This window comes from Anomaloglossus baeobatrachus, chromosome 5, assembly GCF_048569485.1.
Source record: "Anomaloglossus baeobatrachus isolate aAnoBae1 chromosome 5, aAnoBae1.hap1, whole genome shotgun sequence".
NCBI classification, from domain to species: Eukaryota; Metazoa; Chordata; class Amphibia; order Anura; family Aromobatidae; genus Anomaloglossus; species Anomaloglossus baeobatrachus.
Genome location: NC_134357.1, coordinates 466277958 through 466305293, shown reverse-complemented (window position 1 = coordinate 466305293; position 27336 = coordinate 466277958). Strand labels below are relative to the sequence as shown.

Below are 27336 nucleotides of genomic sequence, written 5' to 3'. Positions count from 1 at the left end.
GAAACATCGCACTGCACTCGCATTACACCGGTGTACCGCAAGTGCAGTGCGAGAATGGCAATAGCTGACAACGGAGGAGAGAGGGAGATAAATCCCTCCCTCCCCTCCTCTGCGCCGGCCCTCCCCTCCTCAGTGCTGGCACGCCCCTCCTCAGCGCTGGCCCACCCTCTGCAGCTGTGGTCCGATCGCACCTCAGTCACAATGACACTCGCATGACACTCGCCTCCCGCTGCCAGTGTGAGCCAAGTGTCATGCGAGGATCGCAGTAGACCCCGTGTGGCCCTGGACACTACCTGCTCAGCATATTCTCTGGATTTGGTGTGCAATTGTATCTGTTGTTCTATGTTATCAGTCAGTTTAGTGTCTTAAGGTCATGTCTCACTAAGCGACATCGCTGCTGAGTCACGTTTTTGGGACGCAACAGCGATCTTGCTAGCGATGTCACTGTATGTGACATCCAGCAACGACCTGGCCCCTGCTGTGAGGTCGCCGGTCGTTGCTGAATGTCCTGGACCATTTTTTGGTCGTTGCTCTCCCGCTGTGAAGCACACATCACTGTGTGTGACAGCGAGAGAGCAACGATCTGAATGTGCAGGGAGCAAGAAGTCGGCTTCTGCGGACGCTGGTAACCAAGGTACACATCGGGTAACCAAGCAAAGCGCTTTGCTTGGTTACCCGACATTTACCTTGGTTACCAGCGGCCGCAGTCTCTAGAAGCTGGCTCCCTGCTCCCTGCACACGTAGCCATGGTACACATCGGGTAACTATAAGCAAAGCGCTTTGCTTTGCTTAGTAACCCAATGTGTACAATGGTTACCAAGCACAGCGTCGTTACACGGGTCGCTGGTGGCTGATCTCTGATCGCTGTGGAGATCTGCCTGATTGACAGCTCACCAGCGACCATGTAGCGATGCTCCAGCGATCCCTGCCAGGTCAGATCGCTGGTGGGATCGCTGGAGCGTCGCTAAGTGTGACGGTACCTTTAGGATGGGGCCACACAACGACCTTGGCTGAGACATCCATTGTGAGACCAAAGGTCAGTAAGTGCCGCTGCGACATTGAAGCAATACCAGTGAATAGTATCGAATTGCAGCAGTCAGGGTAGTGCCACATACAAATTGCAAAAACTCCGACATGGTTGCACTCCTTGTAATTCCTTGCCCTCAGGATTGCAATGCGATCCCTTTAATTGTGCTACAATGTAGCAGTGCCTCCAAGTGAAATTTCGTCGAGCAACAAGTGTCACTGCCATAGTATAGAACATAAGGCCCAATCCATCATTGTCTTTGAGACAGTTTTTTGGGCATGAATTATTATTTATGTGCTTGGACGAATGTCGGGACAGGCAGAAGTGTGTGTGTGGCAGCCCCATAGCGGCCACTGATCGTCTGCAGGGCTTACATGGCATGTCGTCAGACAAGCCCCGGCAGACCAGGCACTAACATCACTGGAATGACGCTGGCGTAGGAGGAGAGTACTTTAAGGGGGAAGTGAGCAACCTCTTTATAAAACAAAAATTACCAATATTTTTTATTTTGTGCAAAATTCATGAGCCACTTTGAAAAATTTGCGGCAAAAAGATGAGAAAAACACTCCACAATATTGAATCGGTACCATAAGATCTGCTTGTGTGAACTGCAGGGAGGCCACCGTGGAGCAGCGGCTCCCTCTGATCTTCCCCGTCACATACCTTCTCTGGTAAGTGCTGCAAAGTGTTTTTCCAGATCAACCACGTGGTATCTCCGCAGGTAGCCGTAAAACAGGAAGATGGACACAATGGATCCAGGGATCTCATTTGCTGCCGTTACCCCACCAAATCCAAATATCTGATCCAGCGTTCTTCTAAACACTGTAAGGAACAACATAGATTGTCAGCTCACATGCCAAACGATACCTAAATATGATAGGAAGTCTTCTCAGACATATGCAGCTGGGTTTTTCCACACCATCAATGTAACTATTGATATATGAGGATTCAGTGGCGTAACTAGAGTTTGATGGGCCCTGGTGCAAAATTTGGACCAGGGCCCCCCTCCATGTACATCGACACTTAGGGTACGGGATAATGATGCTGACACTTGGCTTTTACCCACAGCACCCTGCTTTCCCATGATCTGATATCCATCTTATCCTCAGCACCCAGCTTTCCCATGCTCTGTCACAGATCTTTCCTTCAGCACCCAGCTTTCCCATATCAGAGCATGGGAAAGCTGGGTGCTGAGAGATGTATAGCAGAGCATGGGAAAGCTGGGTGCTGAGGGAAAGAGCCTTCACACCTCAGCACAAAACATTCCCATCCCATACTTGTATCTTTGTCCCCCCTCGTACATAGTTCTCCAAATACTATAATGGCCCCCACATAGCCTTCCATATAGTATAAAGGGTCCCACATAACCGTTCATATATTAGAATGCACTTCCATAGTCCTCCATGTATTATAATACATTTTCCATAGTTCTCCATATTTTATACTGCACAACATAGTCCTCCCTGTTTTATAATGCACCCCCACAGACCATGTATAAACTAGCCTCCATAGTCCTCCATATATTATAATGTAGCCCCCATAGTCCTATATGTATTATAATGCAGCCCCATGAATCATATTGTATTATGCAGCCCCATACTCCTCCATGTATAATGCACCCCTATAGTCCATGTATAAGGTGTCCTTCATGTTTATTATGCAGTCCCATAGACCTCCATGTATCATGCAGCCAGCACCCCCAGGCCTCCATGTATCATGCAGCCAGCACCCCCAGGCCTCCATGTATCATGCAGCCAGCCCCCCAGGCCTCCACGTGTCATGCAGCCAGCTTGCCCCGGGGCCTCTACGTGTCATGCTGCTAGCCCAGCCCCCCAGCCCCACCAGGTGTCATGCAGCCAGCCCCACAGGCCTCCATGTGTCATGCAGCCAGCCCCCCAGGCCTCCATGTGTCATGCAGCCAGCCCCACCAGGTGTCATGCAGCCAGCCCCACAGGCCTCTATGTGTCATGCAGCCAGCCCCACCAGGTGTCATGCAGCCAGACCCCCAGGCCTCTATGTGTCATGCAGCCAGCCCCACCAGGTGTCATGCAGCCAGCCCCCCAGGCCTCCATGTGTCATGCAACCAGCCCCCCCAGGCCTCCATGTGTCATGCAGCCAGTCCCACCAGGTGTCATGCAGCCAGCCCCCCCAGGGCCTCTATGTGTCATGCAGCTAGCTTCCCCCGGGGCCTCTACGTGTCATGGAGCCAGCAAAATAACAAAAAACAAGTACAATACCTCTCTTCTCCTTCCGACCCCTGCGACCGCGGTAGTTACGCCCCTGCCCCCATATGTCACACACCCTGCTCCCCATACAGCCTGCATCCCTCCATATCACTCACACACACACTACACCCCCATATGTCACACACCCTGCCCCACATAACTCACCCTGCCTGTACCCCAAATTACCCCTCTCAAACACTCTGCACCCCTTCACATGCTTCTGTCGCAGTCTGCACTCACCCTGCAGCCCCCCTCCCCCTCATGTTTCCTCTTTTCTCATTACCAGTCATGTGTCCAAAGTATCGTCTCCTGCTTTCTCCCCGGCAATCCTGTGTCTCCTCCCACAGTCACATGGGCATGACATCATCGCAGGTCCTGCAGGATGGATTCCGTCTGCTGCTGCAGGTCAGGAACGCCTGGTGGCCTCTCCAGGTCAGGGGCCCCTATGCCCCCTGCTGACACCGGGCTCCCCTGACTCACAGGCCGGCCCCCTAACAGTCGCGCAGTCGGCCACTACACAGCGGCACTACACATAGGGGCCCGGCAGCCGGCTCTGCAGAGCGGCTGCCGGGCCCCTTTAACCCCGCGGGCCCGGTCGCAGTGGCGACCTCTGCGACCGCGGTCGTTACGCCCCTGTGAGGATTCCTATTCCTCGTTCCTTCCCGTTTAATGACATATTGACACCCCACCACCTGCCCTGATCCCCCCAGGACTGCAGTCGGAGCAGCTCTGTACAGTGTGTCCTCTCATCTGTGGCGGATTTATCCTCTTCATGAGTGATTTGATCTCTGAGTGGATAAACGAAATTTCCAGAGCAGATTTTATTTACCATCTAGCGTAACATCCTGCTCCCTGGTCTGTACAAGGGTAATGGGTTTAGCACGGACGGGGGAAGGGCATCAAGAAAGCCAATGACTATGAAGAAGGCTCCTAATGTGTCCTGCAGACTCCTCATGGTGTCCTGACAAGTGCACGGCCCACATCCCCTGCGGAGGTCGATCACTGCGGGGGTAGCCACAACTTATTCCACCAGATTTCCTGTGTCGGATGAATAGACGGAGACAGGTAACATACACAGGAGGTAACATGATCCCTGGTGCATGGAGGAGGCTGGAGGACTTGTCATTTCCTCTTGTGGTCTCCCATCACATGTAGCTCCTGTTATGTCTGCAGACCTCATTAATATCTCAACTAAAGCTGCTTTACAAAAAGAAAACTTCCTTTACACCTTTTAAGGATTTCTCATAGACTCTGGACTTGTCTTAAAGGGGAACTTCCACTGGAATTTTTAATTTAATGTGAGTAGCTCCTACATTTTCTGCTGCTCTACTGTTTCTGGAACAGTTTTTCTGTTACTTCTCTGCCCTTCCGTTCCAAAGTTATGCTCCCGGGTAATAAAGGTGGATATTTTTCCTTAAACCTACTAGGTGTAGACCACAGATGACCTCTGTGGGCGTGGCCGCGTTTTGATTGGCCAGCATCAGAGAAGAAAAAGCAAACGCCCACAGACAAGTTATGGTATACGCTCAGTTGGCTGAAGGGAAAATTTGCATCATTGATATTGGTGGGCATAACTTTGGATTGGAGGAGCACAGAAGAAAAGGAAAAACTGTCCCAGAATCAGGGGAGCAGCGGCAAGTGGATGAGGTACTTGGTTTAATCTAATAAATCCAGTGAAAGGTCTCCTTTAAAGGAAGTTAAGCCTTTTGGTTGCATAAATCTAAACAATGGTTGACTCACCGGCACACTGACGGGTATATAGTCGGTAGAACCAGTATAAGGCCAAGTTCGCATGTCCTGCAATCATCCATTAAAATGGATCCTACAGATCCGTTAGCAAAATCATATGTGCCTGATCCGGTTTTTTTTAACATTGGATTCTGGATCCGTTAACAGATTGCCATTTATCTTTCTGAAATGGATCCTGTAAGAAAACAATGGATGGCTATATAGCAATCAGTTAATGGATCCATTCTCCATAGGCTCCAATGTTAAAAAAAAAAAAGACAGTTCCCGCACAATGTTTTCCCTGTGGATCTCTGCTGGATCCATTCTAAGGCCAGAGTCACACTTGCGAGTGCATGGCGTCTAACTCGCGCGAGTCTCTCATTGAATCACCCGGCACGGACTCACACTCTCCGAACAGGAGCGTCTCAGCTGCATAGACATACATGCAACCGACCCGCTCCTGTCAGGAGAGTGCGAGTCCGGGCCGAGTGATTCAATGAGAGACTCACGCGAGTTACACGCGAGGCACTCGCAAGTGTGACTCTGGCCTAACGGATAATTACTGGACATGTGAACTCAGCCTACCATGTGCTGGTGCAGACCTCAGGTTATGGGCTCTCTCTCACCTGCTTCCAGCTGTCCTGGGTATTTGGCTTTGATCTTCAGCACAAACATTTTCTTAAGCTGATTGAGGAAAACATCTGAAGAGCAGAACCATGGACACTCCGGCCGGATGCAGCTTTCCCAGAGCTTAAGAAAATATCGGATCTTTTTGGTCTTTGGGAAAACTGTATAGAAAAGTAAAGAAATAATGTAACTGTATAACTAGTCTGTGAAAAGAATTTGTGCTGCAACATCAGAATTCCCGATCTCATCATCTTCCAGTTTGTCTGGGATTACATGAAGAGACAGAAGGATTAGCACAAGCCTCATACTCAGAAGATCAGTGGTTACTTCTCCAAGATGTTTGGAGCAATCTCCTGCTGAGATCCTTCACAAACTGTCCAAGTACAAGTATACTAGAACTGATGAAGGTAAAGGGTGATCACACAAATATTGATTTGATTTAGATTTCCCTTTTATTCATTCACTTAACACTTTGATAACTGATATAATTAAAAGGAACCTGTCACCAGATTTGGTGACTATAAGATGTGGCCACCACCAGTGAGCTCTTATATACAGCATTCCAGAATACTGTATATAAGAGCCCAGGCCACTGTGTAGAACGTAAAAACACCTTTATAATACTCACCTAGGGGGCGGTCCAATGTGTGTTGCTGCTCTCCGGTACAGCGCCTCCTCTCTGCGGCGATCGCAGTCCTCCTTCCTCTGAGGCCTGTGTGCATGACGTGTCCTACATCATATACACTGCCTGGCATTGAGGTCCTGCACAGGCGCACTTTGATCTGCGCTGCTCAGGGCAGATCAAAGTATAGTAGTGCACATGTGTGGGTGGTCTTTAACCTTTCCTCGCGCTTGCACTTTACAGTACTTTGATCTGCCCTGAGCAGGGCAGATCAAAGTGTGCTGCACAAGACCGCAATGCCAGCCTGGGCTGGGTAAAAAGGAGGCAGAGAGGAGGCGCCGGACCGGTGAGCAGCAACATTCATTGGACCGGACCGCCCCTTAGGTGAGTATAATAAAAGTGTTTTTATGTTATACAGCACGGCCTGGGCTCTTATATACAGTATTCTGGAATGCTGTATATAAGAGCTCACAGGTGGTGGCTGCACCTTATAGTCGCCAAATCTGGTGACAGGTTCCCTTTAAACTAATAATACTTCTATTTCTAGAACCATTCACACTCTGCAGCATTTTTCCCCACACCTGCCTAACACTTTTGCACAGTATTGATTGTCTGTCTTTCAAATCTCATCAGCAGGGTGTTCCAGGGTATCCTGGATGGATGAATAAAGCAGGATGATACGTACTGTCCTCAATGGAGGCCTTTTCTTGTGCTTTCTGGATATAAATAATGGACAGATCCTCAAGAACCTCCCTCTGCCAGGACAATTCCTCCAGGAGATGATGCTGTATAATCCTGGCGGTGTTCGGTGAGGTCAGTTTCTGTAATGTAATGTTCCGAGTCGGTTAATAAATCCTGGTTTTATGGAGCCCCACAGCCTGATGTAGATAAGATGGCTTCATAACATCTGGACCTCCTCCTACTTCTACGTATCCAAACTGTCTATAACTTGTATCTCCTCGAGATACGCAGCAACATACATATGTGTCTTTATTCTTTCTTGTTAGGATATATTCACACGTGGCGTTTTTTCCAGCATTTTCGGACTCTAAAATGTGCTGTTCATAAATCTCATGCACATGCCTTATTTTCTACCTTGCATTTTTTTGAGCTCCTTAGGCGGTTTTGGGGTTTTTATTGTTTTTTTTTTGTTTTTTTTTTTTTAAATCTCATGCTTGTCCATTTTTTTCAGTGTTTTTTCACCCACTTTAACAAATGGAGAAAAAAAACGCAAGTAAAACCGCAAAAGAGGACATACTTTATGTAGAGTTTTCTGCTGCTGAAAAAAAATGCTGCAAAAACGCCACGTATGAACATACCCTAAGGGGTACTTTGCACGCCGCGACATTGCTAGCCGATGATAGCGATGCTGAGTGCAATAGTACCCGCCTCCGTCGCACATGCGATATCTTGTGATAGCTGCCGTAGCGAACATTATCGCTACGGCAGCTTCACGCGCACTTACCTGGTCGGCGACGTCGCTGTGACTGCCGAAGAATCCCTCCTTCAAGGAGGAGGTGCGTTCGGCGTCACAGCGACGATACCGCAACGCCACTAATCGGCCGGCCAATAGAAGCGGAGGGGCGGAGATGAGCGGGATGTAAACATGCCGCCCACCTTCTCCCTTCCGCATTGCTGGTGGACGGCGGGCGCAGGAAAGGAGATGTTTGTCGCTCCTGTGGCTTCACACACAGCGATGTGTGGAGCTGCAGGAACGACAAACAACATCGTACCTGCGGTCAAACCGACATTATGGAAATGAACGATGTGACACAGATCACCGATTTTTGACTGTTTCACGCTCGTTCATCTTCTCTCCTAGGCTCTACACGTTGCGACGTCGTTACCGGCGCCGGATGTACGTCACTTTCGATTTGACCCCGACGATATCACAGTAGCGATGTCGCAACGTGCAAAGTACCCCTTAGGCTGAGCACAATAATGGATGATATCGGTCAGCACAACGCATTGACAGCCTGCATTATTTTCTCGGATGGTGCCAGGTAGCTGTGCCTTACCTTTAACAGTGCTTTACAGATATCCAGATGGACGGATAGGAGAGTGTCCAGATCTTCGTGTCCAGTGCTTAGTTCCTCCTGCTCCAATTCACTATGACAGCTGATTGTCTGCGCGACGGACGGAGTGATCGTCCCATTACTGAAACACAAAGACTCCATTTATCAATCAGTCACAGTTCTAATATAACACACCTGCACTCATATCTGACCATCGCCCCTGTATGTAATACTGTGCCTACGTGTTCACTTATATAACTGCAATGACAGCTGACACACGGGTAGAAGATGGCGCAGCTCTATACCATAATGCCAGGTTTTTGTACAATTCTAGATCTTGGAAAAGCCATTACAATAGTCTACTGAGCAGCATAATGTAGAGACCCTAATTCCAGCGATGTGTCACTTAACTGGGCTGCTTGCTGCAGTTTTAATAAAATCTCTGTTTTCATTGCTGTAAATCTCTGAATGCTGAGCTCTGTATAACCCTGCCCAAACCACGGATTAGCAGTTTTCTGTGTACACTGCGCATAGGCAGAAAGCTGCCAATTGGTATTGGAGGTGGCGTTATACAGAGCTGCTGAATATGGCAGCATGTTTACTCGTCCTCGAGTACTGCTGATAAAACTGTGATTTTATCAAAAGTACAGCAACAGCCCAGTAAGTGATACATCAGTGGAATCAGCATTTCGGTCTCTACATTATGCTGTGCTCAGGCTAGGTGGCGAAAATGTGCTGGCAAATTCCCTTTAACGCTGGGGCACAGGATGTATAGGAAAAGGTTATAGTATATGTTGCGATGTAGCAGCAGCAGAGTATACAGAATCCAAAACCAGCAATTTGCAAAACTGTGTGAACCATTAGGATTTTTTGCAACATGCTTGCGGGCTGCAGCGCAACCTTCATTGATGTGCACTATGCTACGACGTACCATAGGCACTTATCAATCTTTTTCCAGTGTTGCAATACTTTTGATGAAATCACAGTTTTATCAGCAGTACTACAGTGTTGCAGCCAAAGTCCCCATATAACTCCAGCCTTAAGATATTTGTTTACAGGACGTTTTCACGATTTTTGTCATCCAAACAAGATGTCCGTGAAGGTATTCTTCAGACATCAAGCTATAAACGTATTTTTACAACCTGAGGATATCCAGCTGGTAGCAAATCCCAGCGTCTCTTCCAGCATGCTGGGAGTTGTAGTCTCCTGCTAGCTGGAAAGGTTGCAGACCCCTTGGTTTACATCCACATTATGCGCTGCCTTGTTCCCAGCACATCACACAGGAAATGCTGGGAATAGTTGGAGACGATGTGTATTTTACCTCTTGCTGTGAGTGCGGACGCTGCCAAACAGAGAAATGTCATCTGTGTTGAAATCTGTGTTCAAAAAGTCGAAACTTTCCAGCGCTGTCTCCACCATCAGGCTGTCCATGGAGGGAAGCTCCGGAGCGGGATCACCGGACCTCTACAGAACAGAACGAAAACGAAGGGTGACAGATCTGTGATAATAATGGGTGAAGAGGCGTCTCGCTGGGATTTATGCCTCACTTTTCAACCTGTATGGCAGAGACGGGGTTAAATGAAGGGGGGGGGGGTCTCGTACGTTCCTAATTGAACTTAAACTTGCATACTACGGGATGGAATTCATTGTAATGTAATGTAAGCAGCGGCCTGTGTTGTAATGTCAACAAGCCTGATCACGCAACCAACAGGGAGGGCGGGGAGTGCTGGATTTAGGGTCGGCATAGACCCCAGGTTACAGCGCCGATGAGCGAGGCATTACCAGGTGAAGAAATCAAGGCGGAAAAGGTCTAAAATGTTCTCCCAAAAATATAGAGTGCAAATGTGTACACTGATCACCCTGCAATAGATCCTGTACTCACACTCGCACCCCACTACAGGGGTTTCTCACCTTTGGGGACTTTTTTACTTAAAGGCCGCTTTACACGCTGCAACATCGCTCAAGCGATCTCGTTGGGGTCACGGAATTTGTGACGCACATCCGGCCGCATTAGCGATGCCGTTGCGTGTGACACCTTTATGCGATTTTGCATCATTGCAAAAACGTGCAAAATCGCTCATCGGTGACATGGGGGTCCATTCTCGAATATCGTTGCTGCAGCAGTAACAAAGTTGTTCCTCGTTCCTGAGGCAGCACACATCGCTCCGTGTGACACCGCAGGAACGAGGAAGCTCTCCTTACCTGCCTCCCGCCCTCAATGCAGAAGGAAGGAGGTGGGCGGGATGTTTATCCCGCTCATCTCCGCCCCTCCGCTTCTATTGGGCGGCGGTTCAGTGACGCAGCTGTGACGTCGCTGTGACGCTGAATGAACTGCCCCCTTCGAAAGGAGACGGTTCACCGGTCACAGCGACGTCGCCGGGCAGGTAAGTACGTGTGACGGGTCTGGGAGATGTTGTGTGCCACGGGCAGCAATTTGCCCATGTCGCACAACCGATGGGGGCAGGTACCCACGTTAGCGATATCGGTCACAATATCGCAGCGGATAAAGCGGCCTTAACAATTGGATTTCTTTAAAAATTTTACAGACTTTTACAGGCTCTATGTTTTACTGCACTTTCAACTTTGATGTGATCTGTGGTCATAAATTAGCTGAGAACAGCTCATAAAAAGACAAGAGTTACAAACTAATAGCGGTCCGCCTGACAGATTCTCAGTTAACTCACTCTGCGCATGCAATATAGAGTGAAATATGAACTCTATATGAAAAAAAGGCTTCAAACGTACACAACCCCTTGAATCATATCCACCACATACCAAAACTCTCTGTCTGAAGTTTAGCACTGACTGCTCCATCTCCTTCATCTTCCACCTTGTGGCGTCCTCAGACCTCAGCAGGTCCAGAACGTCGTCCAGCTGCCGCGGTAGTGATCGTCTCTCTTCTGTGGTATCATTGTCCATGGTGCTTTCCTCCAGAGCCAAGATGGGGGTCCTGCCCTCCTCTGTGAGCTCCGCACTGGGTTCTTTATCAAAATCAAGCCTGGACGGTTTCAGGGTGTTCTGGGAGTTGTAGTTGTTGGGCGTCTCTCTGAGAATATCCAGAGTTTCATGATTTGGTGGCGGCTCATCTCTGGTCAGCTCTTGTGAAGAGTATGGTAGGGTCTCCCCACAAGAAGATGGCGGACTGGGGGCAACTTCATCTCCAATCTCTTCCAGATTCCTCAGACTGTCTATGCTGGTGAGTTCCATGCTATGGCCTAGACTCCGGCGGTCTCTAACAAAGCCGCTGTTGGCCAGGTAGCTCAGAATATACGGGGTCTGGATGTCTTTTTCCAGGGATGGATATGTGCTGTCCAGATCATTCTGCTACAAAAAAAAAGTAGCGTATAAAACAAAAAACAATAATAATACAATACACATACAATACAGTCTAAAGGCCCCCAAACAGATCAGATAAATGTCACCCACCACTATAGGCGAGATCGACCATCAATCTGATTGCCTTCCGATATTCCCAGGAGAAGCCAGGGGAAATAGGGATCAGGCCTTTGGAATTCAGTCACCTGATGGCTTTTTTTCTGACTTCATATATGACGGCCCTTTTCAATGGCCCACTTCACCTCCCCCCAAGGGAACACACAAATACTCATCCGAGTTGTCCACTCCTATGTTTGGGGCAGTTGGGAAATAGATCTGTCTGCGCATGACTCCACTGACAGACGAGCGCTGCTCTCCACTAAGGATAGAGCACTCAGATGAGTGCTTCTGCCCTTCATTTTGGCAATCGGTGGTGATTTATGGCAACAATCCCAAGTCTTTTTGATGAGTTTGGGGGGTTTTTTAACCAAAATCTGAGCATTAAGTTTTTGAGTTTTGTTTTTTTTTTCAGGAGGATTTGAAGTTTCCTTTCACTTTCTTGCTCCAAAAACTCATATAAAAACTCAGTTTGCACATTGCCGCTGACCGAAAAAAATAAGTTTTTAAGGAGATTTGGAAAATATTTTATTTTTACATTTTTTTATATAAAAAAATAAAATAAAAGACGTTTTTGAAACACAAAATCTTGAAAACCTGTTTGCACATGGCCCAAATCCTCCCTCAAATCTCAAAACTCCTCGACTCAGTTTCAGCTCTTAAAGACCTCACAAGAAGACTCTGCACACTGCCAGTTTCTGCTCCAAAAAACTCACCAAAAACACTCAGTGAGGGATATCAGCAGGTTTAATAGGAAGCAAATGTAGGCTGTGTTCACACTATCAGGCGCAATCATGTTTCCATTCACAGACACTGCAAGCAGACATTTTAAAAGCAGAGGCACTAAAAATATAATCAGAGCATTTTCAGATTTTTTTTATTCATTACACTTAAAGAGAATCCATCATTTTAATTTTTATTTCATAAATCAATAATACACATGAAAATATGCAACTTTGTAATAAATCTTATCAGAGAAATCTGCTTCTTTCTCTGCCAGGATTGATCAGTCATTACCAAAATTCTCAGTTCCAGGGTAAAATCTGTATTCAGTGAAGACTTTCCCATTACTGAGATAGGAGATGGCAGTTGGTGCTGATGAAATTCTATGAAGGCTGGAGGAGGGAGGAGCTATAGGCAGAGGGAGGAGCTAGAGCAAGAGCTCCACCCGCTCCTCCTTCTTCATAGAATTTCATCAGCACCAACTGCCTCAATCTCCTATGTAGATAGAAGAGAGGAGGAGCTAGAGGCAGAGGGAAGAGCTAGAGGCAGAGCTCCACCCCCTCCTCCCTCTACATAGACGCTCATCAGCACCAACTGCCATCTCCTATCTCAGTAATGGGAAAGTCTTCACTGAATACAGATTTTACTCCGAAACTGAGAATTTTGATAATGACTGATCAATTCTAGCAGAGGAAGAAACAGATTTCTCTGATAAGATATATTACAAAGTTGTTTATTTTCAGGTTAACTGGGCGACACAGGAATGCAGTCACAAGTTCTTTACTCACAGTTGGCAGTTCCAAGTTACCACGACTAGTCAGAGGCTGCCCTTGGAGTGCTGAGTCCTGCTGTGATGGGCTCGCAGTCGATCACTGGATAGTTCTGCAGCACAACCCGTTGCACTCTTCAATGTTTCTTCCCTGGCTGTCTTTCTGCACTGGCCTCTCCCGCCTGCCCCACGCCTCACACACAGTGCCTCTGAGCCGGTGTCCGTGGATCTTTTGATGGGTGGCTTGCCTGCCTTGTCCCTTGGTCCTATGTAGTCACCTTGTCAGCGGCTTATGTGCGGTGGTGGCTTCAGTGCTTAAAGTAACCTCAGGCACCGGTTTACTAGCTGAGCCTGGTTGTTCTCCAGTAGTCTAGGGACCAGTTCCCCGATGCGGCCAAGTCCCTCCACTCCGGTATACCGGCTGTGGATGTGAGCCCCCGGGATGGATGGTTCACTTCCTGTGGTTCTAAGACTCTTTCTTCTCTGATCCTGGGACGAGCTGCACCAGCTCCAGACCCCAGGACCTTTCTCCTCCGCGTCCTCTTCCTAACTCCCTAACGTTCTACAGGCTGCTCCTGTGACGCCCTGGCAAAACCAGGTAGTCACAGATAGGCCCCCGCATAACACTTTCCCTCACTTAGGAAACACACAGCCGACCTGAAACCCCAGTCACCCCCCCCTTAGCGAAAGATAGTCACACAAGTGGGCGGGACCAGATGGTTGGACACGCCCACTCAGGGGTCTAGAAAGCCCGGGGTGGGAAAACAGTAGTTAGTTGAGTATGGAGTTCAAGTGGAGAGAAGTGTGGGCTGGAGCTAGGTGTAGCTCCAGTAGAGGAAGTTCAAGTTGAACAGTGCCAGGGTAGGAGCCCTGGTGCCTTTGGCTAGGTGGCAGACGGTGGTCTCCGTCAGCAGGAGACGGGAAGACGGCTTGGCAGAACCGAGGTGGACCAGGGCAGGGTTGTAGCCCGCCGGTACTGACACGAGGAACCGACCTGGAAACCGGAGCACAAAGGGGGGTACTCTGACCCTGAAGCCAGGACCGTAAACCAGCGGCCTGGTTAATTAACCGATTAAGGCCAGGATTATAGGTCCTGTACCACCCAAAGTCCCTCATAGAAGACAACAGCCCACCGATAGGGATAAGAGGACACCGCCAGGGCCCATAGATCCCATCGGCTAGCGTCTGCGGGCACGGCTCCTTAGGCCACATCCAGCCGGGAGCGGACTCCTGAGTTCCAGACAAGGACATCCACCTTACACAAAGTCAGTGCAGAGGAAAAGGATAGAGACCACCAGCCCGGGTGGGGGATCCGAATGCAACCGGCCGCGGCGCCGGCGACCAGCACCTTGGTTTACCAAAGACTCGTGTGATTCATTGACTGTGAGTAATCAAACATCCCCTTGCTGTCGCTATACCCTGCACAAAGACATTGGGCCCCGGGGCAACCATCCCTACCCACGGTGGGGTTAACATCTAGCTGCCACTACATCTCCCCTGGGTGCCCCATAACAGCAGCGGTGGTGTCCCACCTCACCACACACCGTGGGTGGCGTCACGAACTTAATACGGCCTAGCCCGTACATCTACGGCCCCCCTTTTATTCGGTGTGTCCGCGAGACCCCCGGGTCCAGAGACCCTCGAGCCACCCCCTTAGAAGGTCTGGATCCGAGCAGCGGCGGCTGCAGACACGGGGGCGGCACACTCCCACTAGCTAAGCTCCATCTCCAGACTAGCTTCGGGCTGTGCTTGTTCCTAAGGCGATATCTTAGTTTGCAACTTGCCCTAACTACGGCCTAATGGAGTGTGCTAAATTAAGAGTGTCTGTGTTTGTGTGTAACGACCTGTGACCTCCTCCTTACCTGGGAATGGGATACTACACCTCTAGCTGAGGTGCAGTACCTCTGTGGTGACTGAAGCCTCAGGGGCGCCACATGTACTAATGATTTATGGAATAAAAATTAAAATGACGGTTATGCTTTAAGCTTTATTGACAAAGGTCTGGGGAACCAATGTAAATTCTGAGACTTGATGACAATAAATTGTGTGGTGATACTCACCAGGTAAAACTTGTCCTGGCAGCTTGGGGTGTTGGGGGGCGTCCAGTGATATAAGGACATTTTCCGGACACTTGATGAAAACTTGTTGGTCATTCCAGGTGTACATAAAATCTTGCTGTTATCGAACGGGCTGCGAGAGAAGAGACAAACAGCAAAGAGATCACTGTATAACGTATGTGTGCTGATACATTATTATTATTATTATTATTATTATTATTAATAATTATTATAGCGCCATCAATTCCATGGCGCTTTACATGTGACAGGGATATACATAATAGGGACAAGTACAATAATCATAAACCATACAAGGCACAGACTGGTACAGGAGGATAGAGGTCCCTGCCCGCGAGGGCTCACAGTCTACAAGGGATAGGTGAGGATACAGTAGGTGAGGGTAGAGCTGGTTGTGCGGGGCTATATCAGACTGAGGGTTACGGCAGGTTGTAGGCTTGTCGAAAGAGGTGGGTCTTCAGGTTCCTTTTGAAGCTTGTCAAGGTAGGCGAGAGTCTGATATGTTGTGGCAGAGCATTCCAGAGTATGTGGGAGGTACGGGAGAAATCTTGGATGCGATGGTGGGAAGAGGAGATGAGAGGGGAGTAGAGAAGGAGATCTTGTGAGGATCGAAGATTACATGCAGGTAGCTACCGGGAGACTGGGTCACAGATGTACGGAGGAGACAGATTGTGGTTGGCTTTGTAGGTCATGGTTAGGGTTTTGAACTGGAGTCGTTGGGCAATGGGAAGCCAGTGAAGGGATTGGCAGAGAGGAGAGGTCGGGGATTAGCGGGGGGACAGGTACATGATGTCATATCTGTACCCAAATACTCTTAGCATTTAAGATGCATCTTTTTTTGGGCAGAAATAATGCAGCCAGTACTGAGAAGTTTTCCCCGACCTCGAGCAGCTGGAAGTCGTCATTTTCTGAATGTAGTCACACGAGATTAGAACCAGAACCTGCTCTTCATCACCCCGGCTCTTCATTCATAACCTGCTCCTAATCTCATCCAAATAACTAAATAAATTAGTATGATGGACGGGGACAAGTTGTCCTTTTTTTTTTTACTTCACTCATGTTATAAATCAAAAAGTATCAGGCGTTAGCTGCTATGTGTGACATAGAAGGGGCTCCAATGTTAAACTAGCGCTACAGATAACCACGCACAGAGCTGGAAAAAGTGCAGAGCTTTACATTACATTAGTGACATTATTTCAGATATAAAGAATATATGTAGCCACTACAAAAAAACATGCCAAAGAAGACGCTTCAGGAAAAACAACACCGACATCTATAAGAAATCGTGTTTTTAGTAAGTTTTTAGAGAAGAAATGGAACTGAAACAGCAAGTAACTTCCAATCAAGCGGCTTTTTACTTCGGATGATAAAGTGATTAAAACAAGTGACAAAAGACTGAAAACAAGTCTTAGTGACATTGCTCTGCATTATGTTCATTCTTTGTATCACTTTTTAGCCCTTTTTCTGGAGGGTTCCAGGCAGAATATGCCTAAAATCGATGTTGTGTGCTCCCACCCTTAGGCCTCTTTCACACGTCCGTGAAAAACCATGCACGTTTTTCACGGACGTGTCAAAGGTGCGTTTTGCCCTCCGTGAGCAGTGTTTATGGCACACGTGTGTTCACCGTGTTTTATCCGTGATAACACACAGAGAACGGGAACTTTCTACTCACCTGTCCCTGGCGTCGCTGTCCGTGGTGCTGATCTTCGGTCTCCGGTCCTGCCGACTCCCCGCTGCTGCCGCTTCCGGCTGCAGTGAAGTGAATATGCAATGAGCATAATGAGCGGCGGTCGGAAGCAAGTGACAGCAGCGGCAGAGACAGGAGTGCTGGAGAAGGTGAATAAAGTTTTTTTTTTCTCAAACACGTGTGTCTTCTCTGGCTAGTGTCACACGGAACACCTCCGTGTGGTCCGTTTGCGTTCTGTGTGACACCTGTGATGCCGGAGAAAAACGGACATGTTGACGTGTGGAGCACACGGGCACACGTACATACGGTCCATGGCAGAACACGCACGTGAGCGCAGACCCATTGATTTTAATGGGTCTACGTGTGCCCGTGTCTCCTGTACGTGAGGAAAAGGACCAAACACATACCGGAGACATGGACGTGTGAAAGAGGCCTTAGAGAGTTTTCGCTTAGTTTCCGCTCCAGAAGTCTCAGTGTGCACACACTGTTTAGGTTACGTTCCCGTTCCCACAATGAGTATTTGGTGAGTGTTTGATGTTACAAATTGTCTGCACCATTTCTGCATTTTTTTCATCGCCTTTTTCAGTGCTTTTTGTACATGAGTTTTTATTGTGTTTTTGTCTCTTCTTGATATGTAAAGTTTTAGATAAAGTTGCCTTGTTTTTGATACTTCTTGATATTTAACTTTGAACTTTATTCATAGAATCATAGAATGGTAGCGTTGGAAGGGACCCAAGGGCCATCAGGTCCAACCCCCTGCGAGTGCAGGCTTTCCTAAATCATGGCAGCTATATGTTTATTTGGTTTCCGCTTGAAGATTTCCATTGATGGAGAGCTCACCACCTCCCATGGTAGCCTGTACCACTCCCTGACTGCCCGCACTGTCAGAAAGTTTTTCCTAATGTCTAAGGCCCGTTTCACACATCCGGCATTTCGCCGGATTGCCGGATCCAGCACACTCCAGTACAGTGCAATACAGTACAATGGCATCGCAGAAAGCTCTGGTCACATGCTCCGGTCACATGACAGCATGTGACCGGAGGTTGCCGCAATGCCATTGTACTGTATTACACTGTACTGGAGTGTGTCGGATCCGGCAATCCGGCGAAATGCCGGATGTGTGAAACTGGCCTTATCTGAATTTCCTTCCTTTAAGTTTCATCCCATTGCTTCTTGTACTTTCTTGAGCTAATGAGAATAGGGTGGTTCTCTCTGCACTGTGACTACCTTTCAGATAGTTGTAGACCGCTATTAAGTCTCCTCTCAGCTTTCTCTTTTTCAAACTAAACATCCCTAGTTCTTTTATCCGTTCTTCATAGGACATGGTTTGCAGATCTTGGTTGCTCTTCTCTGGACTTGCTCCAATATATCGATGTTTTTCTTGAATTGGGGCGCCCAGAACTGTACACAGTATTCCAGGTGGGGTCTGACCAGGGCAGTGTATAGGGTAATAATTAACTCTCTTGATCTAGATTCAATGCTTGTCCCAGACTTTTGTTGGCCTTTTTAGCTGCAACACTGCATTATTGATCATGCGTGGATTCCATGTGTTTTTAGTGCATTTCCCAGGCATATGAGTTTTTTACTTCTGCATCCAGTACAAGTCTATAGGGAAAACCTGCACATAACACTCACTGTACCCACAAGAGAAATTGATATGTTGCGGATTTCAAACCCGCACCGCAGATCAGGTGATGCTGCATAAAAGAAGCCCCGTGGGCTGGAGATTATTATAAATCCCATCCACTTTGCTGGAACTGTAAAACGCTGAGTTTTTGAAGGAGTAAAAATACGCATTACAAACTCACCAAAAACTCATTGTGGGAATGAGGCTTAGGCTATGTGCGCTATGTGCGTTTTTCGCGGCGTTTTTGCGCGTTTTTCGGGTGCGTTTTTGGCCTCAAAACTGCAGGACTTTGCTTCCCCAGCAAAGTCTATGAGTTTTCATTTTTGCTGTCCGCACACATGTTTTTTTTACCTGCGTCTTTGAGTTAAAAAAAAAAAAAAAATGGACATGTCAGTTCTTTCCTGCGTTTTTCTGCGTTTTCCGCCCATGTAATGCATTTGAAAAACGCAGCAAAACGCAGAGATCAAAAATGCAGCAAAACGCAGCCAAAAACGCACCAAATCGCGGTAAAAACGCATGCGTTTTTTGATGCGGTTTTTCGACGCGGGTGCATTTTTGTGCGTTTTTAGCGGCCAAAAACGCACAAAAACGCAGCGTCAAAACAACGCAGCGTACGCACATAGCCTTAGGGTTGTGTCCACAGTGCGTTTTATTTCCAGGAGCTTTTAGAGCAGAAACTGTCTAAGCCACGTACACATGTTGTGTATTTGGTCTCAATGTGTGCATGTGGCCTAAAAGGTGTGTGCACATGATGTCTTTCTCAGGCAGATTCTGCCTGGAACCTTCCTGGAAAAAGGACAGCAAAACCACCCCTGAACATGAAAATCGTGCACAGCAATGTCAGTTTCACATTGCTGTGCACATGTTCAGTCTTCTGTTACTTATTTTATATGTTAACCATGAAGCAGTTAAAAGAAGCAGCATAGTCATTCTTCGTACAACTTCCATGACTGTAGTGGAGTTTATGGAGAAAAGCAAAAAAGACTATGGCAAAGCCGCCAGTGAACCCGCATAAGGAAAAAGGCCTTTCCTGAAGCGGCTTCACCTTGAAAAACTTGGTGGCTTTTCCAATATAAAGACATTGTGTGCACATACCCCAACTCTACAATTGAAACGTGTGGGTTTTCAACTCTTTGTGTTTTTTTGAGTTTCATGAGTGGGTCTAGCACCGAGTCCACCCGAAAAAGTATTAACTAAATGTTCAAAAAAGTGAAGATTAGTATTTCTATTTAAAAACAACTTGCTGTTCATATGTTCAGTCTCTTAAGCATGTTTTACCCGTTTCAGCTCTCCAAAGAATCTATGCAGCTAAGGATACTTTCACACTTGCGTTGTTTTCCTTCCGTTACAATCCGCCCTTTTGGAAAACAGCGGAATCCATTAACGGATTCCGCTGTTTCCCATAGACTTGTATGGGTGACGGATTGTACCAAAAGGACCTGCGTTGCTTCCGCTGGGCGATGCTCCGTTGCTTCCGCCCAGCGGGAGGAACGCAGCATGTAACGTTGTTTTGAGCAGCGGAATCCTCTGGATTTCACTGCGCATGCTCTTTTTTTTTTTTTTTAAATCACAACTTTATTTTGGCTCGCGGTGGCCAAACGTTCAGCTGAGCGCCCGCCCGCCGGCAAGTGACAGCGCTCAGCTGATCACCCTGCGGTCGGCTGCAGGGAGCGAACAGCTAATCACCCGGCGGCCGGCAAGTGACAGCGCTCAGGTGATCACCCGGCGGCCGGCTGCAGGGAGCGATCAGTTGATCACCCGGTGGCCGGCTACAGGGTGCGATCAGCTGATCACCCGGCGGCCGGCAAGTGACAGCGCTCAGCTGATCACTCGGCGGCCGGCTACTGGGAGCGATCAGCTGATCACCCGGCGGCCGGCTACTGCATATGTATCTCCTACACACTGACAGAATGTCTAACGCTGCTTTACTGCGCATGAGCCATTCACTCCAGGCTCTCACTGCCACGTCCTCATCTATGACGTGACATCACATGTTCTATACCAAGCCCCCACATTCCTGATCTCTGATTGGCTGACATCCTTATCTATCTTAGATATATACTCCCCCTCCTCCATTATGCCTTGGGGCACAAGATTCTAATAGCAACAGCGCTGCTGCGCTTGCATAACAAACATATATATCCCCAAGGTAACTTCCTTTTCTATTATTTCTATTATTTCCATGGTTACATGTATTGCATTCTGTGTACTATGTCCGTTAGTTACTATGTTCTATTCCCACCAGGCACCTTTTCCATATACTTCTATGCTTCAGTGCACATCATCCCTCACCCTTCAGTCACCTATTATACAGGTACTGTATCTTAGCCGGTGTACTATACAATTGTATACGTTTCTTTTTATTTTTTATTTTTTTCCCTCAATTGTTCTATACCAGCATGTAATAACCCCCCCCTTTTTTACCAACAGGAATTTTGTCTGTTTTATTAATACTGAGGTTGCTATTTCTATGTTTACATTGTTTTCTTGCAAAGAAACCTTTTTTGCATACACTATATTTAAAATGCCACCTAGCTACTATAGCCTATACAACAAATTAAACATGACAGTACCTTATGACCAATTGTCTTGATCTGTACATAGTTTGTATATATCCTGTATATATCCCTTTAAAATGTATATATTAGTTATTGTATATAATTTTTGCTGTATTTTGATCATATGTTTTGTATCTCTTTACCTAGCAACTTGACTAAGACCCTGGTGGGTCGAAACGTCGTTGGATGTTGCTTGATCACCTGTTTAAAATAAATGATTTTTCACCTTCTTGCAAATTTACATATTGAGTGCAGTGAATCTATTATTATATGACTTTAGGGCATCGCCCTCTTTTCACGTGCACCGCCATCTTCTTGAAATTGAGTGCAGACCATTGTTATATCATCATAGTCTTTGTTTGGTCTACCTGCACCACTCCTAAATGATGACTTCAACCTTTGCTTATAATGCTACAGAAGCCACACAGATCATTTCACGTGTAACTTCGTCTGGTGAGTTTCTTTCCACACCCACCAGTGAAATACGGAGTCGTGACTACGAGAAGGAAAGAAAACGCCTACTGTCCTATGATCTCCACTGTGCAACGTTGGCTGAGTATTATAGGCAGAACAAAATTCCTCGGGGCCTTAGAAGCCATTTAAGACCTACCATTTTTTCAGACAAAAAGGAGTTCTGTGATCGATTCCAGCAGATCCTTAACAAGTGCTCCCTTGATCTTATTCTGTTGAACATTGAATACCTCCAAGGGGCTATTATAGAGTCACAAGAAAAAATCACTGCCATCGAGACACAATTAACATCAACACTGTCTCCATCTGATTGGGACAGCCTTAAATCCAGAACGGAATCTATCCTTGAGGAACACCGCCAGGTACTCCAGGACCGCAAAAAACAAAAATTTCAGAGGGATACTGAAGATTATTTAACCAACAGAGTATACAGATGGAGCGAGCCCTCCGGATCCACCACATGGCGCAGACCCCCTGGACCAAGATCCTACGGAACCTCCGGCTCCGACAGCGACAATTCTTCTGGACCCCGTCTACCACCTCGTTTTTTATCTCAAAAGAGAGGACGAGGCTACCCACAAGGCGGTCCGCCTACCGGTCCCGGTCCACGTATGAACACGCGCTCCCAGACCCAGGTAAGAAATCAAACCTGGTAGTCAATATCTCCTCATATAACTTATCACCAACTGAACTCAATGTCCTACAAAAAGGCTTATCATTTTGCCCAACTCCTCGTTGGGATACATTCCAACTGGAAAAAGATTTGCAACGTTTTTACCGCAATCTACGACTCAAAACGCATTTTGGTATTTCTAATGTTATGTCTGTTTCTCAACTACCTGCCGTATGCAGTACGCCACCTGATTTATCCATATCACACTACGGCCTGAGAAAACCTAGTACGTATAAACCACCTTCTACTTACCATGCTACCGAAACTTACATTGATTTGTTAGACAGAGACATCAGGGACATTATCCGGGCACAACATTCAGGACATTTGCCTATTAGACATAATCTCTCTAACAATGAGAAGCTGGCTATTGATTCACTAAAAAACAATAAAAATATAATTATCAAGCCCGCCGATAAGGGTGGAGCTACAGTTATTTTAGATCGACATGCCTATTTAGCTGAGATTCACAGACAGCTAAGTGATAGTGACACATACCGATCTATTCCCAATGATCCTACATCCTCTATACGGAACAAAATACAACTTTGCTTAAGTCACTATTTACAATTGAATACCATAGACCAAAAAACCGTGGACTTCTTGACCAATACACATCCTATCACTCCTGTCATCTATGCTTTACCAAAAATACACAAATCTCTATCTTCTCCCCCTGGTCGCCCTATTGTAGCGTCTACTAATTCGATCCTATCCCCCCTGTCCATTTTTCTAGAAAAAATTTTGACACCACTAACAAGAAAATTACGTTCTTTTATACTTGACACAAGTCATTTCCTCAGAATTATTCATAATTTGAAATCAATTCCTCCCCACAGTCTACTAGTGACTCTTGATGTGCAAAGCCTCTACACATCAATTGAACATTCCAAAGGTATAGAGGCGGTAAAGACTCTGCTTGTGGATTCTGATTTATCTAGTAACTCAGTTTCACTGTGCTTGGATATCCTGCGACTAGTTCTCCATGAAAACTTCTTTTTGTTTGGTGATCAATATTACCTCCAAATACGGGGCACAGCCATGGGCTCTAATATGGCGCCAGCGTATGCCAACTGTTACATGGATCGTTTCGAACATGACCACGTCTACTCTAACATTCTTTTCGACCAATTCGCCACTAATTGGCTAAGATATATAGACGATATTTTTTTCATCTGGCACAGCTCTCCTGAATGCCTTGATCTGTTCGTTACTCAACTTAACTCAGTTAGGGCTGAACTTCAATTCACGGTTCAATCCAGTACCCAGCAAATTTCATTTCTGGATACTCAAATAATAAAGGATGACACAGGACTTCTCATTACAGACTTATATACCAAACCTACTGATACCAACTCATTACTTTTATATTCCAGTTGCCACCCACGAGCCACTAAGGATAGTTTACCTCGCTCTCAGTTTCAAAGAGTGGTTAGGATAGTCTCAGATACCGCCACACTTTCTACTAGACTCGATGATATGTCAAAAAAATTCCAAGATCGGGATTACCCTCCCTCCTTGCTAAGACAAGAGAGACAGAGAACCACACCTACACGTAACTACAATAATACCAATACTGAACGCATACCATTCGTGCATACATATCATCCCATCATGCCTAAAATCTACGCCTGTATTCGTAGACACTGGTCACTACTTTCTACTGCTTACCCCCAGATTGACGCATTTAAAGCACCAGCTCTTATTTGCACTAAGAGATCACGTAATATTAGGGATAATCTCGTTCGAGCCGATATTGGCAGTTTAACCAGACAGCCTATTCAACAATTCTTGAATACACAAAAAACAGGGACTTTTCCCTGCCTTGGCTGTGCAGCCTGTTCTAACGTCATTAAATCCCCGGTGGTCTTACATCCTCAGTCTGGCAAGAGTTTCCCTATAAAAGGCTTTTTCACTTGCGATTCCAATTTCGTAGTTTACTTGATCAAATGCCCCTGTGGTCTTCTTTATGTTGGTGAGACTTCCCAACATGTGAGAGACAGGATAGCCTCACACAAATCCACCATCAGGTGTAAGAAAACCTGGCTTCCCATCCCACACCATTTTTGTTCAGCCCCTCATACGGTTTCTCAGTTACGATTCCAAGTGATCGAACAGGTTCCCAGACCGCATAGAGGTGGTAATCATATTAGGATTCTCAAAGACCGCGAGTCCTTTTGGATCTTCACTTTACAAACACTACACCCTAAAGGCATGAACCGTGAACTTGATTTAACATTTTGAACTCATGGTAGCATTTTCTTGTTGTCTCTGATTATATTATGACCTTGTTTTCTCTTCCCCAGAACCGCTGACTTGGTATCCTCTGGTAAGTACACCGGCTATCCTCACCCCCTCCTTTTCTACTCTTTACCCCTTCCTTCTTCCCCCCCCCCACCCCCCTCTCCCCACCACCGTTTTTAGTACTCATGTTTTCTCTTCTCCTTCTCCCCCTGTTCTACTATAAATGATATTTTCTGGTTATTGTTTACATATTCTCTTTCTTTTTACCAACATAACCATTATTCATAGACACTTTTCCTTCTTTTCCCATTATTCCTAAACTCTCCTTGGACATACCTTTTCGTTTCTTAACCTTTATTATTTATTTTATTTTTTTCTTATTTACAATTCCTATTGTAGTCTATTTTCTTTCTCCACTTATTTTCTATTTTCTCATTATTTATTTTTATTTTTTATTTTTAATTTTTATTTTTTATTTTTTATTTTTTCAATCTCATTTTTTATTCTTCTGTCTTCTTTTTTATCACTTTCCTTTTTTCCCCTTTTTTCCCCCCTTTTCCCTATTTTTTCCTTTTTTCCATTTTTCATTTTTTATTCTTTATTTTTTATTTTTATTTTTATTTAAAAATGTTTTATTTTTGTTCTCATTTTAATTCCATTCACTTTCTTTCAGTTTTTTTATTCTTTATTTCCTATCTCCCAATTCTCTTACTGGTTGTTGCCTTTATTACCTTTTCTTTCACTCATAATTATCCCTTTTTTATATTCATCCTATCTATATTATATACATTATCCTACTATACTCATAGCCCCTTCACCTATATGTAGTTCCCTGCACTTCATGATGCTCAGCTCATATACATCAGCTCCACGCTTCTATTTACGCTTATACATTTCTCCTTTTTGTTCCCAGTTCTCTTTTCCCTTCACTACGCATGCTCTAGACCAGGGGTCGGGAACCTATGGCTCGCGAGCCAGATATGGCTCTTTTGATGGCCGTATCTGGCTCGCAGACAGGGCTCCTACCTGTCTATGGGAAGGATGCATGCACCGCGCTCCATCAGGCAGCGGTGCACTCACCCTGAAGATAAACAGCCGGCTCCGCTCTGTGACAGAGTCGCTGCGCTGTAACTATACTGTACTAGCTTTTATACAAGTGGCCGGCAGCGCTGGGCTCCGCCCCCTCCAGCCACTTCCTACCTGTGACCTCGAGCTGACTGCCTGGCTCGTCATCTACTCTTCTGCAGTGTGTGGAGTAGTGATGGGAAATCTAGTTCATTTTGGTGATTAGTTCACCATGAACTAGTTCACTGAAAAGATTAGTTCAAAAGATTAGCTCATTTAGTTCAGTATTTCTCTCCACCCTATCCTGTGAGGAGCTGATAGGAAATGCATCATGTGACCTGTGAACTAAATGAACTATATGAGCTGCTGAACTAAATGTTCTATTGAGAATGAATCAGGAGAGCCTCGTTCAGTCTGATGCATCTCACTGAGCCCAGCAGCGCCCCATGTGGTAGTGTAGAGTACTGACCCATAATGAATGTGTATGAGGGAGCTGAGAAGCAGTTCAGCAGCCACCATTTTGAGAACAGAACAGGAGCCAGTGGTAAAGATTTTAGCAAGACTGATCTAGGCTACAGGAGGGTGATCCTCTACAGGAGGGTGATCCTCTACAGGAGGGTGATCCTATCACACAGACAGGTGAGGGGCATGAACCACACACACACAAACTCTCTCTCATACACAGATATGAGCTGTGTCTGTCTACTGTGCAATTTCAGTATTTATTAATATTATTATTACTATTATATTTGTATTTGATGTGTGGTCTAGTGTTTTACTACCTTCTTTTCCAGCATCAGGGGCTATAAAGAGCCAGTGTGAGGGCAGGAGCCTCCTGGAGCTGTAGAGGATCACTGTCTCCTCACACTGCTGTTTAGTTCAGTATTTCTCTCCACCCTATCCTGTGAGGAGCTGACAGGAAATGCATCATGTGGCCTGTGAACTAAATGAACTATATGAGCTGCTGAACTAAATGTTCTACTGAGAATGACTCAGGACAGTCTAGTTCAATCTGATGCATCTCACTGAGCCCAGCAGCGCCCCATGTGGTAGTGTAGAGTACTGACTCATAATGAATGTGTATGAGGGAGCTGAGGAGCAGTTCAGCATTCATCATTTTGAGAACAGAACAGGAGCCAGTGGTAAAGTTTTTAGCAAGACTGATCTTCTAGACTACAGGAGGCTGATCCTCTACAGGAGGCTGATCCTCTACAGGAGGCTGATCCTCTACAGGAGGCCGATCCTCTACAGGAGGCCGATCCTCTACAGGAGGCTGATCCTCTACAGGAGGCTGATCCTATCACACAGACGGGTGAGGGGCATGAACCACACACACACACTCTCACATACACACATATGAGCTGTGTCTGTCTACTGTGCAATTTCAGTATTTATTAATATTATTATTACTATTATATTTGTATTTGATGTGTGCTAGTGTTTTACTACCTTCAAGTGTGAGAGCAGGATCTCCTGGAGCTGTAGAGGATCACTCTGTCTCCTCCCACTCTAGTTCATAATGAACTAATCTCTGTCCGGATGGTGATAGATGAACTAGTTCACTCTGAAGATTAGTTCATTTTGAACTACTCACTCACGAACTACCCATCACTAGTGTGGAGCCAGTGACTGCTGTGATTGTGGATGCCTGTCATGTCGGCAGTTGCAGGATATGCAGACTCAGGTCAGAGATGAATATGTCAGGACTGGAGGCTGCAGACAGTGCGGTCTGAGTGGCAGACAGTGGCCGACACAGTCACAAAGTTTG

The 27336-nt window shown here is 46.4% G+C and overlaps 1 protein-coding gene across 5 annotated transcripts in view; it reads right to left on the bottom strand.

The window, feature by feature from the left end:
- RIPOR3 (RIPOR family member 3) overlaps positions 1-27336 on the bottom strand; it is a 259002-nt gene that overhangs the window by 7885 nt on the left and 223781 nt on the right. For 4 of the 5 annotated variants that reach the window (XM_075350608.1, XM_075350607.1, XM_075350606.1 and 1 more), the window contains 7 exons: positions 15229-15358; positions 11020-11568; positions 9566-9708; positions 8248-8386; positions 6915-7050; positions 5607-5768; positions 1691-1849 (listed from right to left, as the gene is read on the bottom strand). In XM_075350608.1, coding sequence (XP_075206723.1) covers positions 1691-1849; positions 5607-5768; positions 6915-7050; positions 8248-8386; positions 9566-9708; positions 11020-11568; positions 15229-15358 — 1418 coding nt within the window. The remainder of the gene's footprint in view (positions 1-1690; positions 1850-5606; positions 5769-6914; positions 7051-8247; positions 8387-9565; positions 9709-11019; positions 11569-15228; positions 15359-27336) is intronic. The other variant, XM_075350604.1, reaches the window with a different exon arrangement.